The 19,235-nt window shown below is 42.1% G+C and overlaps 1 protein-coding gene across 4 annotated transcripts in view; it reads left to right on the plus strand.

Moving 5' to 3' along the window:
- flt1 (fms related receptor tyrosine kinase 1) overlaps window positions 1-19,235 on the plus strand; it is a 46,717-nt gene that overhangs the window by 19,672 nt on the left and 7,810 nt on the right. For 3 of the 4 annotated variants that reach the window (XM_060899811.1, XM_060899812.1, XM_060899813.1), the window contains 14 exons: window positions 441-587; window positions 1,475-1,606; window positions 2,133-2,236; window positions 5,679-5,814; window positions 5,913-6,017; window positions 6,120-6,233; window positions 6,506-6,594; window positions 9,982-10,105; window positions 10,184-10,281; window positions 12,781-12,903; window positions 13,011-13,122; window positions 13,302-13,401; window positions 16,694-16,799; window positions 16,887-16,981. In XM_060899811.1, coding sequence (XP_060755794.1) covers window positions 441-587; window positions 1,475-1,606; window positions 2,133-2,236; window positions 5,679-5,814; window positions 5,913-6,017; window positions 6,120-6,233; window positions 6,506-6,594; window positions 9,982-10,105; window positions 10,184-10,281; window positions 12,781-12,903; window positions 13,011-13,122; window positions 13,302-13,401; window positions 16,694-16,799; window positions 16,887-16,981 — 1,585 coding nt within the window. Of the gene's footprint in view, window positions 1-440; window positions 588-1,474; window positions 1,607-2,132; window positions 2,237-5,415; window positions 5,603-5,678; window positions 5,815-5,912; window positions 6,018-6,119; window positions 6,234-6,505; window positions 6,595-9,981; window positions 10,106-10,183; window positions 10,282-12,780; window positions 12,904-13,010; window positions 13,123-13,301; window positions 13,402-16,693; window positions 16,800-16,886; window positions 16,982-19,235 lie in introns of those variants that run through there. The other variant, XM_060899814.1, reaches the window with a different exon arrangement.

Below are 19,235 nucleotides of genomic sequence, written 5' to 3' on the forward strand. Positions count from 1 at the left end.
ACTGCATCGCACTTAATTCAGTTTGGCTGAAATAATAATAATAATAATAATAATAATAATAATAATAATACACAGGCATGCAGCCAGCTGTCAGGGAAGTCACTATTTGGTCAAGTCAGGTCAAACTGTGTTACTCAAATAACCAGAAAGTTGTCAACAGATAGTGCAGCTCCACTGGCTGGAAGCCAAACTTTCCAGATCACAATTTGTAATGAAAGAAATAGAGCTCTCTTTTTGTTCACTGACCAGTAAATCACTCAGTGCTTTGTTAATGTGGTCCACTATGGCTACTTATACGCCAAGTGACAGAAATATGTAAACAGCTGACAGCGGCTTCTCTCTAGAGATATCAGTGATGCTTAAATTGAATTGGTGGATATGCTGGTAGACAGAATACGACACCACTTAATATAACCGTGACTTTTTGTATCCTGCTGTAGTTCTGGAGGCGCCAGTGCTGCTGCAGAACCTCAGCGATTGCAGTGTGAATATCAGCAACTCTGTGACTCTTCAGTGCCATGCGAGTGGAGTGCCACGTCCTCTCATCACATGGTACAAGGACCGGAGGAAGCTCAAGCAGGTGTCTGGTGAGAAAGAAATCCAGGAAGTCTCAGTGGCTCCCTGAGCTAGTGATCAGAAGGTTGTGAGTTCAAATCACAGTAAAACCAGCAAACTGCTGCTGTTGGGTCCCTTAAATCTGTATCAGCTGCTTTGGATAAAAGCATACCTTAAATAAGTAAATGTATTATATGGCACAAGCTATTTCCAATAAAATTGTGCGCTCTGATTTGTTCCTTGGCGGGCAGTATTTTCCTGTAATGCCCGTGGGCGATTATGGACTTTCTTTCCAAGGTGCTGGCTTTCAATGTTGCAAAAAACAAAATAAACAAAAAAAAGGTTAATTAGAAATTAAAATAGAATCAAAAATGGCCAAAACACAAAAGACAAACAAGAGTCACCGAGTTATTCAAGAAATGAGCAATGAAGAGCATTCAGAAGCCACTAACCTCTAACAGAAATTCAGTTTTGAAACCACTAGCCGTTTATTCTGCATGTGTGACTCAACTACGTTACAAATATAACGTGACTGAAAGCAGCGTCACGCCTCATTATAATTACCATCTATTTTAATCTTAGAAATATAAAAGCCATATAATAAACTCCTTATTAACCTCGCTTGCTTGGTCTTTATGAGAAAACATCAGATCTCAGTCTTTTTGTATGGACTTCGCTTACGGCTCGGTCCGTACTGTCAAGACCTTGGTCTGATATTTTCCCGTAAAGACCTTGTACTCAGTTAATAAGTGATTAGTAATTTTTTCAAGATGTCCAGAATGTTCATGAGAAGCAAAATGGTTTACAATATAAATCCATTCATATTGCTATGACTAGACATTTCCAAAAACCTGTTGTTTGATTCCAGACCAAGTCATTAGTGTGAGTGACTGATTGACTGATGGATTTTGTGTCTTAGGTATCATGCTGGTGCCAGAAGATGGCACTCTTCACATCGACCGCATCACTGTTGAGGATGAGGGCTTGTATACATGTCAGGCCACCAATGAGAGAGGATCTGCAGAGAGCTCGGCTTACATTTCAGTCGAAAGTAAGAGGGAAGAAGGTGTACTGCTATTATTCACTGTTTCCTCAAAACCCTGTTCTGTTTACTGTAAAAGTGCTCACCTGCTCCAACCAGTGAGGTAAACGAGTAAGATAAATTACGCTTAGTTTCTGTCACTCTCTGTCTCTGGCTGTCTCCCACTCTGAACGGATGACTCTGAGCCTGTGAGGAGAAGACAAGCTTTTGTTGTTGTGTTCTGATAGGTCAGGAAGGAAGCTGTCTCCCTTTTTGATTTCCTACGGAAAGCATCTTGTTTCCAACCCATAAACTGTTTAGCTGTTTGTACATCTTAAAAAAATAGAAGAAGAATGTGAAATGATGAATGGGTGAGGCCACCACTGACAGCCTGGACAGAAAACACTAATGAAATATGACTGCCCTCTTTGGACAGTATTGAGAAATGACAGAATGGAGTAGGTTGGATGATGCTCACGTAGATGGAAAAGATCTCAATCAGACACGCATGTTGTGACCTGAATTTTGAGCTGAAACTGATCTGTGTGTGTTGTAGATTCTGAGTCTTTCTCTTTGGAGATCCCCACGTTAGCCTGCACCTGTGTGGTAGCCACTCTCTTCTGGCTGCTCCTAACGCTTCTCATCCGCAAGCTCAGACAGGTGAGAGCCAAGCAGACCTTCTCTTCTAAAGCCAAGAGCTGGAAATTTACCACATACAAAACATATAACAAAATTCAGATGCTTTTCCACCAGACAGTGTGGTCTAGTTTGGGACAGTTTCTAACCTGAATCTAGAAAGATCTATACCCTGGTCTGGGACTTCTGTCTGTTTAACAGTACATGTTGAAATAGGTTGTGTGTAGATTTGGTACATCACCTCTTCTTCCCTCTGTCCAAGATGGCAGCATTACCTGTAAGCCCAAAGTGTTTCATGGAAATGGTTTCAGGTTTATTTATTTATTTATACATACCAAAGTACCACTTGGTAGAACTCCTTTTTGAAATTGGAATATCTTTTCTCAGCCATTTTATTTTGTACTTCATCCATAAAATGAAGACTAGTAAATCTACATCCGAGCAAACAATTTAATAGGAAACGTTATCAGGCACAAACAGAGATTTCTGCGCCAGTAGAAAAGCAATTCCAGCTCACTTGTGTGTACTCAAAATTTCTTGATTGTTGATTCAAGATTGTGGTTGTGTTGGACTGGTCAGTTCAGTGCAGGGGCGGTCCTGGGGGCGGTCCGACCGGGCAGCCGCCCGGGGCGGCATCGCGGGGGGGGGGGGCACGAGTGCGGGCACGAAAAAAAAAAAACGGTCCCCAAAAAAAAAGGTCCCCCCAAAAAAACCCTGAAAAAAAAAAAAAGACGGGCGGGGGGGTGGGTGAACATTTTGGATGGGGGAGCCCAATACCAAAGTTGCGCAGGTGACGTCATCAGTGTGTGTGTGTGTGTGCCTAACTTGTCGTAGCCCCATAATATGCACAATCCCGCCAGCTGAACGTTGTACTAGTCATCAAAAAGACTTTACTACCATAGTACTACACTACTATGACATTACACAGAGTCTTAAGTAATACATTACGACTTGATCATTGCCATTCTGGTAACAGCAAATTTATAACGGGCCGTGTCCGCAACGTACAACACACGACGAGAAATGTTTAAACGACCATGTAAAGCTGTTAACATTCTGTTGGCTAATACAGAGCCCAACGCGGGGGGGCGGCACGAGCACGGGCGCGAAAAAAAAAAACGGTCCCAAAAAAAAGGTCCCCCCAAAAAACCCCCCGAAAAAAAAAACAAGACGGGGGGGTGGGCGCCAGCAGGGGGTTTCGCCCGGGGAGTAAATCACTCTAGGATCGCCACTGGTTCAGTGCCAGGAGTTTGCAATCTCATCTCATCTCATCCAGGGCTGCCAACTTTTCGAAATTCCTTTGAGTGAGATTTTTTTTGGGGGGGGGGTCGACGGCAAAATTTTTCCGCACACCATGCAGTAAGTGGGAATTTTGTATTCAGTTTGATATTCACTTGTCCCCCTGCATTCTGGTGTTTTGTTTGTGGGTCATCCAGCTGGAGATGGGGGGGGGGGGGGGGGGGGGGGGGTGTTGAGATTTTGGATTTAGTAGATGTTCCTGCATTCTGGTGGATTTTTGGAGTGGCCTGCTGTGCCATACCTACATTCTTACACACCCTGACTTGCCAGGCCTTCAGCTTGTGGCCAACAAAAGCACCAAGTTTTGGCTTAAAAGCCCCCACACTAGAAAACTACAGATGACTGCCAATGTTCCTGTAGTCCTATAGACCTGTGTTTCAGATTTAAAGGCAAGTTCATGTTTGAAAATATTTCATCAGCTAAGCCTCAACACCTTCTGAATTGAAACTAAATGTTAAGTTTTTAATAACTGTTGCAAAAATAAGATTGTCCCTCAATGACTATTCATTATGCATTTAAGGGCTTTCCCCACCACTGGGTTCAGCAGAAGATTGGCATGGGGAAAAATATCAACAGCAAAAGAACAAATAAAATGCTTAAACAGTAAGCAAAATGTGCATGTGCTACAAGAAACATTAAAATGATTAAGTTTGAACAGTATTGAAACACAAAAAGCTGAACCTTGGCCATAGGTGGGAATGTGCACACAAAGTTGGGCTTAAAAATTTTGGTCATACTTAAATAAGCTATATTAATATATTTCTTATTAATTTATTTCTTAGGGGCGGCACGGTGGTGTAGTGGTTAGCGCTGTCGCCTCACAGCAAGAAGGTCCGGGTTCGAGCCCCGTGGCCGGCGAGGGCCTTTCTGTGTGGAGTTTGCATGTTCTCCCCGTGTCCGCGTGGGTTTCCTCCGGGTGCTCTGGTTTCCCCCAAAGACATGCAGGTTAGGTTAACTGGTGACTCTAAATTGAGCGTAGGTGTGAATGTGAGTGTGAATGATTGTCTGTGTCTATGTGTCAGCCCTGTGATGACCTGGCGACTTGTCCAGGGTGTACCCCGCCTTTCACCCGTAGTCAGCTGGGATAGGCTCCAGCTTGCCTGCGACCCTGTAGAACAGGATAAAGCGGCTAGAGATAATGAGATGAGATTTATTTCTTATCTATGTTTCTATGTTTAGCCGTGCGTAAGGCATAATTGATCAATCGCAAGTGGTTGGCGCGACGCAATGGGTAGTCTAGATTAGATAGATAAATTAGATTTTTTTCTAGCGTGAGAAATCAGAGGTATGGCGTGTGAGCGTGTGAAGACAATCAAATGCGTGTGTCTCACGCTCATTGCATGAGAGTTGGCAGCCCAGTCTCATCTCATCTCATTATCTCTAGCCGCTTTATCCTGTTCTATAGGGTCGCAGGCAAGCTGGAGCCTATCCCAGCTGACTACGGGCGAAAGGCGGGGTACACCCTGGACAAGTCGCCAGGTCATCACAGGGCTGACACATAGACACAGACAACCATTCACACTCACATTCACACCTACGGTCAATTTAGAGTCACCAGTTAACCTAACCTGCATGTCTTTGGACTGTGGGGGAAACCGGAGCACCCGGAGGAAACCCACGCGGACACGGGGAGAACATGCAAACTCCACACAGAAAGGCCCTCACCGGCCACGGGGCTCGAACCCGGACCTTCTTGCTGTGAGGCGACACCGCTAACCACTACACCACCGTGCCGCCCGGAGTTTGCAATGAAGAGATAAAAAATATTGAAACTGATTTGTAGCTATACCATGTCATACCGTACTGTCTGGTGAAAAGACGCTTAAACAAGCTTCTTCCTTCTTCTTCTTCCTCTTCTTCTTCTTCTTCATTCGGCTGCTCCTGTACGTTTGGGGTTGCCACAGCGGATCTGTTGCGGATATTTGATTTGGCATAGGTTTTACACCGGATGCCCTTCCTGATGCAACTCTCCTCAATCTATCCAGGCTTGGGACCGGCGCTAAGCATGCACTGTCTTGTACAACCCAGTGGCTGGCTATAAATAAGCTTTAGCTTGTTCATTCTGAAAGGCTTTTATTTTAATACAACAAAATATGGAGCTAGAATAGTTGTTTTCATTTTCCTTTTAATTTCTTTCATTCACTTATTTACAAATATTGTCTCTCAGCCAAACTCAACAAATGGAAAGACAGAATACCTGCCAATCATCCTGCACCAGGGGGAGGGGCCTCTAGATGAACACTGCGATAGGCTCCAGTATGACGCCGAAAAGTGGGAGTTCCCACAAGAGCGTCTTCAGCTGGGTACGTATTTGTGTGTGCATGCGTGTGTGCATGTCTATGTGCGTGTACAGTATACGTGAGATGTGCAGTATATTGATGTACATTTTCTCTTTTGACAGAAAAGCCACTGGGACGAGGGGCATTTGGCAGAGTGATGCAGGCATCTGCCTTTGGTATCAGCAACTCAACCTGCTGCACCACAGTGGCTGTCAAAATGCTCAAAGGTACTCACAGAGAAATTGTAACACACCTGTTTCATACACTGACATCCTAAAGAATGGCAGTCAGGAGTCATGAGATTCACATGAGAGTCACTGCTCCAACAGAGGGAGCCACGCCAAGCGAGCACAAGGCACTAATGACCGAGCTGAAGATCCTCAACCATATCGGACATCACCTCAATGTAGTTAATCTCCTTGGTGCCTGCACCAAACCAGGAGGTATGTGTGCTTCTTTCTCATCTTTTGTATCCGTCAATTATAGGCAAATCATCCAAATAGTCATATACTGTGCTCCAAAGCATAGTCCACTTTGTAGTCATTAATTTTTCGAAATGAATGTACTGTAATTAATTCAAATAACAACATTAACAAATCTGTGCTTCTAAGATTAGCTAGAAGTTAACTAGAAGTTAACCTTTGTAATTATCAAACACCGACACTGACAAGTTGAAACTTTGTCAGCAAACTAAAATATTGTTCATCATTCTTAGGTCCTCTTATGGTCATAGTAGAATACTGCAAGTATGGCAACTTGTCCTCATACCTAAGGAGCAAGAGGGACGTGTTCATGCTGACCAGGGTTGGTCCTGTACACACACACACACATTTACCTTCATCACATACACCATCTGCTATTCAAACATTTCTCTTTGTTCTTGTTCGAGCTTGTTTCGGTCACGTGCTGCATTTTGCTGTTCTGCCTTTACAGGCGGCCTGATACAGCTCCACTGTGTACGAGTGTATTTTAAGTTTTTTTTTCCAACGTCCTGTTCTCATTTCCTTCTGAAAAACCTCGCTTTCTGTTTACCACAAACACAGTTTCCAGAGAGACAGTTTTTCACTTCTGGTCTGGTTTTATCTCCTTTTCTGACAATGCCCCCCCCGAAAGTGGCCTCTCTCAACTCCCCACATACAGAGCCTACTAATGTCCATCCATTATCTGTAGCCGCTTATCCTGTTCTACAGGGTCGCAGGCAAGCTGGAGCCTATCCCAGCTGACTACGGGCGAGAGGCGGGGTACACCCTGGACAAGTCACCAGGTCATCACAGGGCTGCACACAGAGACAAACAACCATTCACACTCACATTCACACCTACGGTCAATTTAGAGTCACCAGTTAACCTAACCTGCATGTCTTTGGACTGTGGGGGAAACCGGAGCACCCGGAGGAAACGGACAGACACAGAGAGAACACGCAAACTCCACACTGAAAGGCCCTCGCCGGCCGCTGGGCTTGAACCCAGAACCTTCTTGCTGTGAGGCGACAGTGTTAACCACTACACCACTGTGCCGCCTCCTACTAAAGTCATTTACTTAAAATATCCCTGAACATGTTCTTTTAAGGTTGAAAAATGAATTGTTGAATGCCCAAGAAACTTGAAAAACCTCTCTGTGCATTTACACGCTTTAGAAACACTAAAGTATTGGTTGTCCCATTAAATTATTTAACAGTAGCCCAATCTGTTAAATAAATAATTTGTATATAATATATATTAAATACAGTCACCATAACAACAACAACTACCAGTGTTAGCTGGGTGAGAGCAGGTATTTCCATCATATCTATGTTTCCAGGGTCCTAAGTTCCCAGGGTTGTACAACCCCGATTCCAAAAAAGTTGGGACAAAGTACAAATTGTAAATAAAAACAGAATGCAATAATTTACAAATCTCAAAACTGATATTGTATTCACAATAGAACATAGACAACATATCGAATGTCGAAAGTGAGACATTTTGAAATTTCATGCCAAAAATCTTGGCTCATTTGAAATTTCATGACAGCAACACATCTCAAAAAAGTTGGGACAGGGGCAATAAGAGGCTGGAAAAGTTAAAGGTACAAAAAAGGAACAGCTGGAGGACCAAATTGCAACTCATTAGGTCAATTGGCAATAGGTCATTAACATGACTGGGCATAAAAAGAGCATCTTGGAGTGGCAGCAGCTCTCAGAAGTAAAGATGGGAAGAGGATCACCAATCCCCCTAATTCTGCGCCGACAAATAGTGGAGCAATATCAGAAAGGAGTTCGACAGTGTAAAATTGCAAAGAGTTTGAACATATCATCATCTACAGTGCATAATATCATCAAAAGATTCAGAGAATCTGGAAGAATCTCTGTGCATAAGGGTCAATGCCGGAAAACCATACTGGGTCCCCGTGATCTTCGGGCCCTTAGACGGCACTGCATCACATACAGGCATGCTTCTGTATTGGAAATCACAAAATGGGCTCAGGAATATTTCCAGAGAACATTATCTGTGAACACAATTCACTGTGCCATCCGCCGTTGCCAGCTAAAACTCTATAGGGCAAAGAAGAAGCCGTATCTAAACATGATCCAGAAGTGCAGACGTCTTCTCTGGCCCAAGGCTCATTTAAAATGGACTGTGGCAAAGTGGAAAACTGTTCTGTGGTCAGACGAATCAAAATTTGAAGTTCTTTATGGAAATCAGGGACGCCGTGTCATTCGGACTAAAGAGGAGAAGGATGACCCAAGTTGTTATCAGCACTCAGTTCAGAAGCCTGCATCTCTGATGGTATGGGGTTGCATTAGTGCGTGTGGCATGGGCAGCTTACACATCTGAAAAGACACCATCAATGCTGAAAGGTATATCCAGGTTCTAGAGCAACATATGCTCCCATCCAGACGACGTCTCTTTCAGGGAAGACCTTGCATTTTCCAACATGACAATGCCAAACCCCATACTGCATCAATTACAGCATCATGGCTGTGTAGAAGAAGGGTCCGGGTACTGAACTGGCCAGCCTGCAGTCCAGATCTTTCACCCATAGAAAACATTTGGTGCATCATAAAACGGAAGATACGACAAAAAAGACCTAAGACAGTTGAGCAACTAGAATCCTACATTAGACAAGAATGGGTTAACATTCCTATCCCTAACCTTGAGCAACTTGTCTCCTCAGTCCCCAGACGTTTACAGACTGTTGTAAAGAGAAAAGGGGATGTCTCACAGTGGGAAACATGGCCTTGTCCCAACTTTTTTGAGATGTGGTGTTGTCATGAAATTTAAAATCACCTAATTTTTCTCTTTAAATGATACATTTTCTCAGTTTAAACATTTGATATGTCATCTGTGTTCTATTCTGAATAAAATATGGAATTTTGAAACTTCCACATCATTGCATTCCGTTTTTATTTACAATTTGTACTTTGTCCCAACTTTTTTGGAAACGGGGTTGTATGTTCTAACCCTAATCATCTTCTTCTTCTGGTTGCCACAGCGGATCATTTGGATCCGCATATTTGCTTTGGCATAGGTTTTACACCGGATGCCCTTCCTGACGCAACTCTCCCTAATCTATCCAGGCTTGGGACTGGCACTAAGTATGCACTAGCTTGTACCACCCCAGTGGCTGGGTATTTTACCTAACCTGCATGTTTTTGAACTGTGGGAGGAAACCAGAGCACCCAGAGAAAATCCACGAATAAAGACATGAGAAGAACATGCAAAGTCTACACAAAAAGGCCATGAGATTCAAACCTGGAATCTTCTTGCTGTGAGGCAATAGTGATAACCACTGCACCACCCTCTAACCTTAACCCTAAACCCTATACACACCCAGAACAGTTCATGTACTATTAAGTGAATACAGACCTGGGGAACATTTTTTTTAGGTCCCTGTTATAAGCTAACATAAGAATGACTCCATGCAGGTTTGTGGAAACGTTTCCAAGTACAATCCCCCCTCTGATCACTGATGTGATTTATCCAAAGCTGTGGAGCTTATTTAGTGATAAACATAATGCTCCCCAAATCAGTTTAACATATAAATATTAAGAAGACAAGAAAATATATGTTTAGCACTAATCTGTATAGCCGCAACCAGATGTTTAAGTGGTTTTACTCATTTAAATGAAATAATAAGAATAAAAATTTATATTTCTGGTCAAGTGCCGTGTTGTGCTGTTTTTCTCACTGATGCTCTGGTGGTCTGTCTCAGGTGAAAGGGGAAGAGGAAAGGGGACATCAGGATGAGTGTAAGAGCTGTGTGGAGAGCCAGAACATGCAGAAAGTCAGCTCTGAGTTAGAGGGTGAGAGACAAGAGGAAAACGAGGCAAATAATGGTGAGGATCTTCCTTACTCATTTATTCATTTTATGAAAAACCTTCCACATTAATACATCACTCTAATTTGCTTCTCAGGTTCTGTCTCGTGCATGAACATGCCTCTACACCTAGAGGACCTGATCTCATACAGCTTCCAGGTGGCCAGAGGCATGGAGTTCCTCGCCTCACGCAAGGTACCAGAGTGTCTGTGTGTGTGTTTGTACCTCTAAAGGCATTTTTATACTTGATTGATTCTGGTGCATCATCATCATTGGTTTACTTTCATGCACACAAATTCCAAACAAAAGAAACATGGGTTGCAATGTTTTGCATTTTTTTTTTCTCAGCATGAACGATAATAATTATTTAGTTATGGTTTCTAGACTCCTGTTCAAGTTCAAGAAGCTTCGAAGATGAATTCTGTGCTCATATACTCTACATAACTTGTAGCCACAATGTTTTTTTGCATGATATTTACAAGACACAGCATTGTTTTCCATCCACGATGGAACTTGAAACATGAAGTAACGTGACATTTTCATTGCCATTTACAGTTACAGTGGTGCTTGAAAGTTTGTGAACCCTTTAGAATTTTCTATATTTCTGCATAAATATGACCTAAAGCATCATCAGATTTTCACACAAGTCCTAAAAGTAGATAAAGAGAACCCAGTTAAACAAATGAGACAAAAATATTATACTTGGTCATTTATTTATTGAGGAAAATGATCCAATATTACATATCTGTGAGTGGCAAAAGTATGTGAACCTCTAGGATTAGCAGTTAATTTGAAGGTGAAATTAGAGTCAGGTGTTTTCAATCAGTGGGATGACAATCAGGTGTGAGTGGGCATCCTGTTTTATTTAAAGAACAGGGATCTATCAAAGTCTGATCTTCACAACACATGTTTGTGGAAGTGTATCATGGCACGAACAAAGGAGATTTATGAGGACCTCAGAAAAAAAGTGTTGTTGATGCTCATCAGGCTGGAAAAGGTTACAAAACCATCTCTAAAGAGTTTGGACTCCACCAATCCACAGTCAGACAGATTGTGTACAAATGGAGGAAATTCAAGACCATTGTTACCCTCCCCAGGAGTGGTCGACCAACAAAGATCACTCCAAGAGCAAGACGTGTAATAGTCAGTGAAGTCACAGAGGACCCCAGGGTAACTTCTAAGCAACTGAAGGCCTCTCTCACATTGGCTAATGTTCATGAGTCCACCATTAGGAGAACACTGAACAACAATGGTGTGCATGGCAGGGTTGCAAGGAGAAAGCCACTGCTCTCCAAAAAGAACATTGCTGCTTGTCTGTAGTTTGCTAAAGATCACATGGACAAGCCAGAAGGCTATTGGAAAAATGTTTTGTGGATGGATGAGACCAAAATACAACTTTTTGGTTTAAATGAGAAGCGTTATGTTTGGAGAAAGGAAAACACTGCATTCCAGCATAAGAACCTTATTCCATCTGTGAAACATGGTGGTGGTAGTATCATGGTTTGGGCCTGTTTTGCTGCATCTGGGCCAGGACGGCTTGCCATCATTGATGGAACAATGAATTCTGAATTATACCAGCGAATTCTAAAGGAAAATGTCAGGACATCTGTCCATGAACTGAATCTCAAGAGAAGGTGGGTCATGCAGCAAGACAACAACCCTAAGCACACAAGTCGTTCTACCAAAGAATGGTTAAAGAAGAATAAAGTTAATGTTTTGGAATGGCCAAGTCAAAGTCCTGACCTTAATCCAATGGAAATGTTGTGGAAGGACCTGAAGCGAGCAGTTCATGTGAGGAAACCCACCAACATCCCAGAGTTGAAGCTGTTCTGTACGGAGGAATGGGCTAAAATTCCTCCAAGCCGGTGTGCAGGACTGATCAAGAGTTACTGGAAACATTTAGTTGCAGTTATTGCTGCACAAGGGGATCACACCAGATACTGAAAGCAAAGTTTCACATACTTTTGCCACTCACAGATATGTAATATTGGATCATTTTCCTCAATAAATAAATGACCAAGTATAATATTTTTGTCTCATTTGTTTAACTGGGTTCTCTTTATCTACTTTTAGGACTTGTGTGAAAATCTGATGTTGTTTTAGGTCATGTTTATGCAGAAATATAGAAAATTCTAAAGGGTTCACAAACTTTCCAGCACCACTGTACAGCATTTAGCCAATGACCATATGACCTCGAGAGAGATTTACAGAATTGCTTGCAGACTCCATCAAAAACACCCTCATGGTAGTACAGTATGACTAGATCAGTGTTTAAGAGAAGCCTCAAGCTAAAACCCTGTTAAAGGGCAACAAAAACAGTACAAGGGTTGTTTTGTTGTTTTATTATTATTAGTGCTTATTGAAGTGTTTGGTGAAGAGGTAGGGCTTTAGATTTAATTTGAAGACAGCTGTTCAGAGCCAGATGAAGTTCCTCCTGTTCCAGAGTGAAGACACATAAGTGTATTGGTACAGGATAATGTTAGTTGATACCCAGCCACAGGCACAAGTTGACAAATTGACTTCACACACACACACACACACACACGTCATTCCACCTGAATTCGAGTGCACTTTTTAGATGGACCAGAGTTCAGTTCTGAACAGACAAAAATATTTTACACTTGAGCAGACATACTGAATGAAATTTACTTATTCAGCCCTAAATATGCTTCTGTATATGTGTGTGTATTCCAGTGTATACACCGAGACCTTGCTGCCCGAAACATCCTGCTATCTGACAATAATGTGGTGAAAATCTGTGACTTTGGCCTGGCCCGAGACCTTTACAAAGACCCTGATTACGTCCGCAAAGGGGATGTGAGTGCATCCAGACTTGCATTTACCTCATGTTTACTGTCTACAGACCAGAACATAACATTAATTAGCAAGATCCATGCTGTTCATGCTTGCTTTGTCCTGTATAGGCTCGCTTACCGCTGAAATGGATGTCTCCAGAATCCATCTTCGACAAGGTCTTCACCACTCAGAGTGATGTGTGGTCTTATGGTGTTCTGCTCTGGGAAATCTTCTCACTTGGTACCGTTGAGTCTTAATAACAGCAGCAGAAAACATTTTCTTAGGCATACAGTAGAGCAATTTCATTAAAACATCACTAGATCTGTCAGAAGATATAACGATTAGTAGTGGATTGTCAACCCGAGGACTAATCTGAACGATTCACACTCACTTGGATATTTTGTGTTCACGGAATTCAGGGGCGTCCCCGTATCCAGGACTCAACATCGACGAGGAGTTTTGCCACAGACTGAAACAGGGAACTCGAATGCGTGCCCCAGAATACAGCACCCCTGAAATGTGAGTCGATACGTTTTGTGAAAACACACTCTGTAGCAAACAAGCAGAGGGATGGAAATGAAAGTGTGTTAGGAATACAGTATTATGGGGGGGTGCTGTTATAGGAAAATAATCCACGACGTGGTGGTGCGATGAAGCAGAGTTACTGTTACAACACCAGAGTGGACTGTTTTCCTATAACAGCGTGTCCTGAAAGTGTTTTATTTCTCTTGTACCACAGCAGTTACTATTTTTAATTATTAACAAACAACACACCATACAGTTTATCCATTTATACGTAGTTGGGATACATCCATAAGATAACTTGGTTCCTGTTATCATGTTATCGTCTGCCCTAAAAAGTTTCCTGTAGCTGAAAAATTGTGGACTGGTACAGTTAATTACCAATGCTGGAGCATAATTATTTAACATAAATGTTCTATGAAACATGTCTTTACAGCAAACTTTACCATATTATACAGTATATGTTTATCATTAGATATAGACTTTGTAGGTTGTCCGCTGAGTCCCTGTGAATGAGCTTTTAGCATAGAAACAAGCATTTGAACAAGCTCATGAACATAATGTTTTGATTTGAGGCGGGACTAACGTCAGAGCTGACCAATCAGATTGGCGTAATTAAATAATATTGGCTGGCTTTGAGTGATCTATCAGATATATTCCGTTCAGCTAGCATGATATTGAATGAGTTGAAGATATCATGCTATACCACGTCAAAGACCTGAAGTGGTATATCTCTGATAGACCACGAAAAAAAGCCATTATTATTATTATTATACATGCACACTCTCTTCATATCAGCATTCTCGAAGGCCAGCGCTAGCTTACCTGCGACTCGGTGCTGTTAGCGCAGAAGTCCAGTTACCTTCCAGCTGATGCAGTGTTAGTGAAGGCCAACACTAGCACAGTCAAGTCGAATATTATTGTTGTTATTATTATTATCATCCCTGTGTAATTCACTTAGTTACTTTTAAAATCAACATCAACAACTACACACAATGGAACGACCTGGCAGCCAAAATTCTCTCAAAATCTTTTCCACTTTTAACAAAGCAAACCTGGCAGCCATTCATCCATCCATCCATCATCTGTAACCACTTATCCTGTTCTACAGGGTCTCAGGCAAGCTGGAGCCTATCCCAGCTGACTACGGGCGAAAGGTGGGGTACACCCTGGACAAGTCACCAGGTCATCGCAGGACTGACAGAGACACAGACAACCACTCACATTCACACCTACGGTCAATTTAGAGCCACCGATTAGCCTAACCTGCATGTCTTTGGACTGTGGGGGAAACCGGAGCACCCGGAGGAAACCCACGCAGACACAGGGAGAACATGCAAACTCCGCACAGAAAGGCCCTCGCCGGCCACTGAGCTCGAACCCAAAACCTTCTTGCTGTGAGGCAACAGTGCTAATCACTACACCACCGTGCTGCCTGGCAGCCATGTTTGTTTACAAATTGTCACAGTCGCTCGCTAGCGCAGAAGTTTTACGTCTCCGACATGTGATGTCGTGTTGTCTTGACAAGAGCATTGGGGAGAGTGACGTAATGCACGGAGGATAAGTGATATGATAAAAATATTGCATGCCATCAATAAACCCACTAGAAGGGAACAGAACACGTTTTTATTCCATGGAGAAAGTTGCCCGTGTGTATAATAATACCTAATGTTATATGGACATGAGTGTTTTACTGGGAAATACAGCACTTAGAGTTTTCATATGAGCTCCATTTGGGACATGGAGAACCAAAACCATGACATAAATCTCTATCTGTCACTCGTGAGGAAATCGATGAATTGTTTTGATAAATTTGGGGACTTTTTGTTTGTGAATGTGTCTAAATAATAAAAAGAAAATCACACGATGGCTTGAAGATATGAAAATTATCTTCTCGTGTTGAAAAACTTGCATTTTACATCCTAAATACATTGCGGATCTGAGTGACGTATTTCCATGGGCGGATCTACCGGGGTGGCATAGGGTGGCAAATGCCACCCTAAGAGAAAGCCTTGCCACCCCTGCTGCCACCCCAGTGGGCAGCGACGACTTCAAAGAAAAATTACGGCCAATTTGGCATTTATGTGCGCGAATTTCCAATGTCCGACTGCGGCGAATGCAGCACGAGATAACGCCAGAGATTGGTTGTTTTGGAAAATTGAGAGGCGTGAAGCGAGGGAGCCAGGAGTTGCGAGGAAAGGAGACACGGGAGGAAAGGGGTAAAAGCTGATTAACTATCCATCAAGAAATGAAATTATAATGAATGAACAGTGCTAGCATAGTTGCGATGCTGATTTTGAGAGGATAAAAATCAGGTTGGAGAACGTTATTTAGCTAACTATACATGTAATGTGAAGCGTTTTGCTGAGCAACATGGAAATCGCCGCATTCAGCTGTTGTAGGCATGACAAGTTCATGTTATGCTCACTGGTGAGCCTTTACAAAGCATGAGAAAAAAAACTATAAAATGTGACACTGGTGTAAATGGTTTAAATCATGCTGAACTTGAAGCAGTGTTGTTATTGTTTTTTAGTGTCTGTTCTTTTGCATATACAGTATAAAACTGTCCAGAAACGGTATAGACCTCATCTGAGAATGTGTGTTCTTTGTGAACAATAAAAGCATGAGATTAAGTTTGTCTGTATGAGTTTGTAATTGGCAGCCTGTGCCCTTTTGTAGTGTGTACATACTATTTGTCATCAAACTGTGATAACTGTGATTAAATTCAGTATATATACGTCTGTAATATGTTGCCACCCCTCAAAAATTCCTGCCCCCCTCTTGCCACCCCATAAATATTTTTCTAGATCCGCCCCTGCGTATTTCCCAATATTTCACTCCGATGACGTCACTCCCAGTGTTTTCCCACTGACTAGACGCGTGTTGTCAAAATGGCGAACCAGTTCAAAATTAAAAATTCTTTTGATTAACTTGCGTATTTTTTGTGGATGTGTCCATATAATATAAAGAATATTGCATGGTGGTGTGAAGATATGAAGTTTATCTTCTCGTGTTGAAAAATATATCACTCACTTTGCTCACTCGTGAATATGTATATTCACCACTCAAAGATAAACTTCATGTCTTCACACAACCATGTAATACCCTCTATATATTATAGTTTTTACATACTGCGAAGGGAAAATGGAGTCAATTCATGTTTGGTGTGAGATCAGCATGTATTCCTGTAGAGCATAAACAATAATCTATTAGTCCTATCACAGAGGCATGAGAGTTTGCTTTTTGGTTGTGATTAGAAAGATAACACATTTTTTTGTTGTTGTTGCAGATACACCACCATGCTGGAGTGCTGGGAGAGAAATCCGTCAGACAGACCCACCTTCACTGAGCTAGTAGGAACGCTAGGAGACCTTCTCCAGGCCCGCGTGCAACAGGTATTCAATCTGAATTCCTGCATACAGCTATTATTAAAAACTCCTCCTCATACTGAGCTGCATTAACAAACGCATTCTGGCTTTAAGAATGGGAAGGATTACATCCCCCTGAACACATTTTTGCCTGGAGAGAGTGGTGCAGAGCATCTGGACTACAGAGACATGCACCAAGGAAGCCCGAGGTAAAAGTGTATTCAAGAATTTATCCAGGACTGAGTTTTCACCAGCTGACTAGAGTGCAAAAACACACACAAGCTTTAATTACAACGCAGTCACCCAAGCCATGATACTGTACAGCAGGGGTCACCAAACTTTTTTCTCTGGGGGCCACATTGTCGTTCCTGACTGTGATGGGGGGCCGGGGTCGAGTCAGCTATATAACATAGAATTGTATGACCCAGACAAATATGACCACCAGCAGGCCTCATTGTGTAGTAAAGATTACTAGCTTGGCACAGTCATCCCCACTACTATATCCACACTACTATATCCCCACTACTATACCCACACTACTATATCCCCACTACTATACCCACACTACTATACCCACACTACTATATCCCCACTACTATATCCCCACTACTATATCCACACTACTATATCCCCACTACTATACCCACACTACTATACCCACACTACTATATCCCCACTACTATATCCCCACTACTATATCCACACTACTATATCCCCACTACTATACCCACACTACTATACCCACACTACTATATCCCCACTACTATATCCCCACTATTATATCCCCACTACTATATCCACACTACTATACCCACACTACTATACCCACACTACTATATCCCCACTACTATATCCCCACTACTATATCCCCACTACTATATCCCCCACTACTATATCCACACTACTATATCCACACTACTATATCCACACTACTATACCCACACTACTATATCCCCACTACTATATCCCCACTACTATATCCACACTACTATATTCCCACTACTATATCAACACTACTATATCCCCACTACTATATCCCCACTACTATATCCCCCACTACTATATCCCCACTACTATATCCCCACTACTATATCCACACTACTATATCCACACTACTATATCCCCACTACTATATCCCCACTACTATATTCCCACTACTATATCCCCACTACTATATCCCCACTACTATATCCACACTACTATATCCCCACTACTATACCCACACTACTATACCCACACTACTATATCAACACTACTATATCCCCACTACTATATCCCCCACTACTATATCCCCACTACTATACCCACACTACTATATCCACACTACTTATGTCAACACTTGATTCCTGGCAGATATTTGTTTATCTTTACTAGTGGTTTGCAAAAGTAGTAATCGAGTCTTCACACTTTGTTTTAATTTGAAATACCACAGATATTCCATTTATTTATTTTCTAATAAAAATAACATCAAAGCTGTCAAGGTAAGAAACATCTGCCTAGTTGAGGTGATTGACACTGGCAAAGGTGAGTGGAAAATTATAAATTGTAGGTAGGCCTGTTGATATTATTAATAATAATTGTGTGCAGCACTTAATAAAGGTCAAATAAATAGGCCTATAAAATAAATAAATTTTAAAAAACAGTGAAATTATAATATGAGCAATAGATCAATAGATCACAGCAGTTGTGCTGTGTCCTGCACATCATTGCTCTCATCCATGGCCAAAGCAAAAAACTCGAATTCTGACGATCTCTCATTCAGCTGGTCATAGACGTTGTCCCCCAAATCTTCGGTTCGCCTGGTCATAGTAGGTGCGGAGAGACTCACCGCGTTGAGCGCATCCTTCTTGTCGGGACACACCTCCTCGGCCACAGCAAGCATGCATACTTTAACAAAGTCCCCATCAGTAAACGGCTTTCCATGGGTAGCTAGTAGGTGAGCTACCTTATAGCCAGCTCGGACAGCAGCCTGGTTGATCTGGGTTTGGCGAAGGAATCCATTCTGTTGTGCAGCCAGTCCGCATTTCATCCTCCGAATCCTGTCTTCTCTTGTTTGCCCTCACAAACTAGCATACTCTTTTGTGGCAGGTTTCGTAGTGACGACGCAGATTATATTCTTTGAAAACCGACACACTTTCTTTACATACAAGACAAACTGCACGGTCCTTACACCGAACGAAAAAATAATCGGTGGTCCACTGTTCTTTAAAAACTCTGCACTCTCTGTCAGCTTTTCACTTACCGCTAGCCGTTTTGCTGTCCTGAACACTGACAGTTCTCTGTGCGTGCGCTGCCTGTCACTGCTTGATCGCAAGCATATGACGAAAATATGAATAGTTCATTTTATAACTAAATATCAATTTTAATTGATAAAATCAACAAAATACAAGATGCAGACATGTTATTATTTGCCAAAAAGTAATTTAAAAAAATAGGCCATGACCACTTTTGGGGATTGCCTCA

The sequence above is a fragment of the Neoarius graeffei genome, chromosome 19 (assembly GCF_027579695.1).
Source record: "Neoarius graeffei isolate fNeoGra1 chromosome 19, fNeoGra1.pri, whole genome shotgun sequence".
NCBI classification, from domain to species: domain Eukaryota; kingdom Metazoa; phylum Chordata; class Actinopteri; order Siluriformes; family Ariidae; genus Neoarius; species Neoarius graeffei.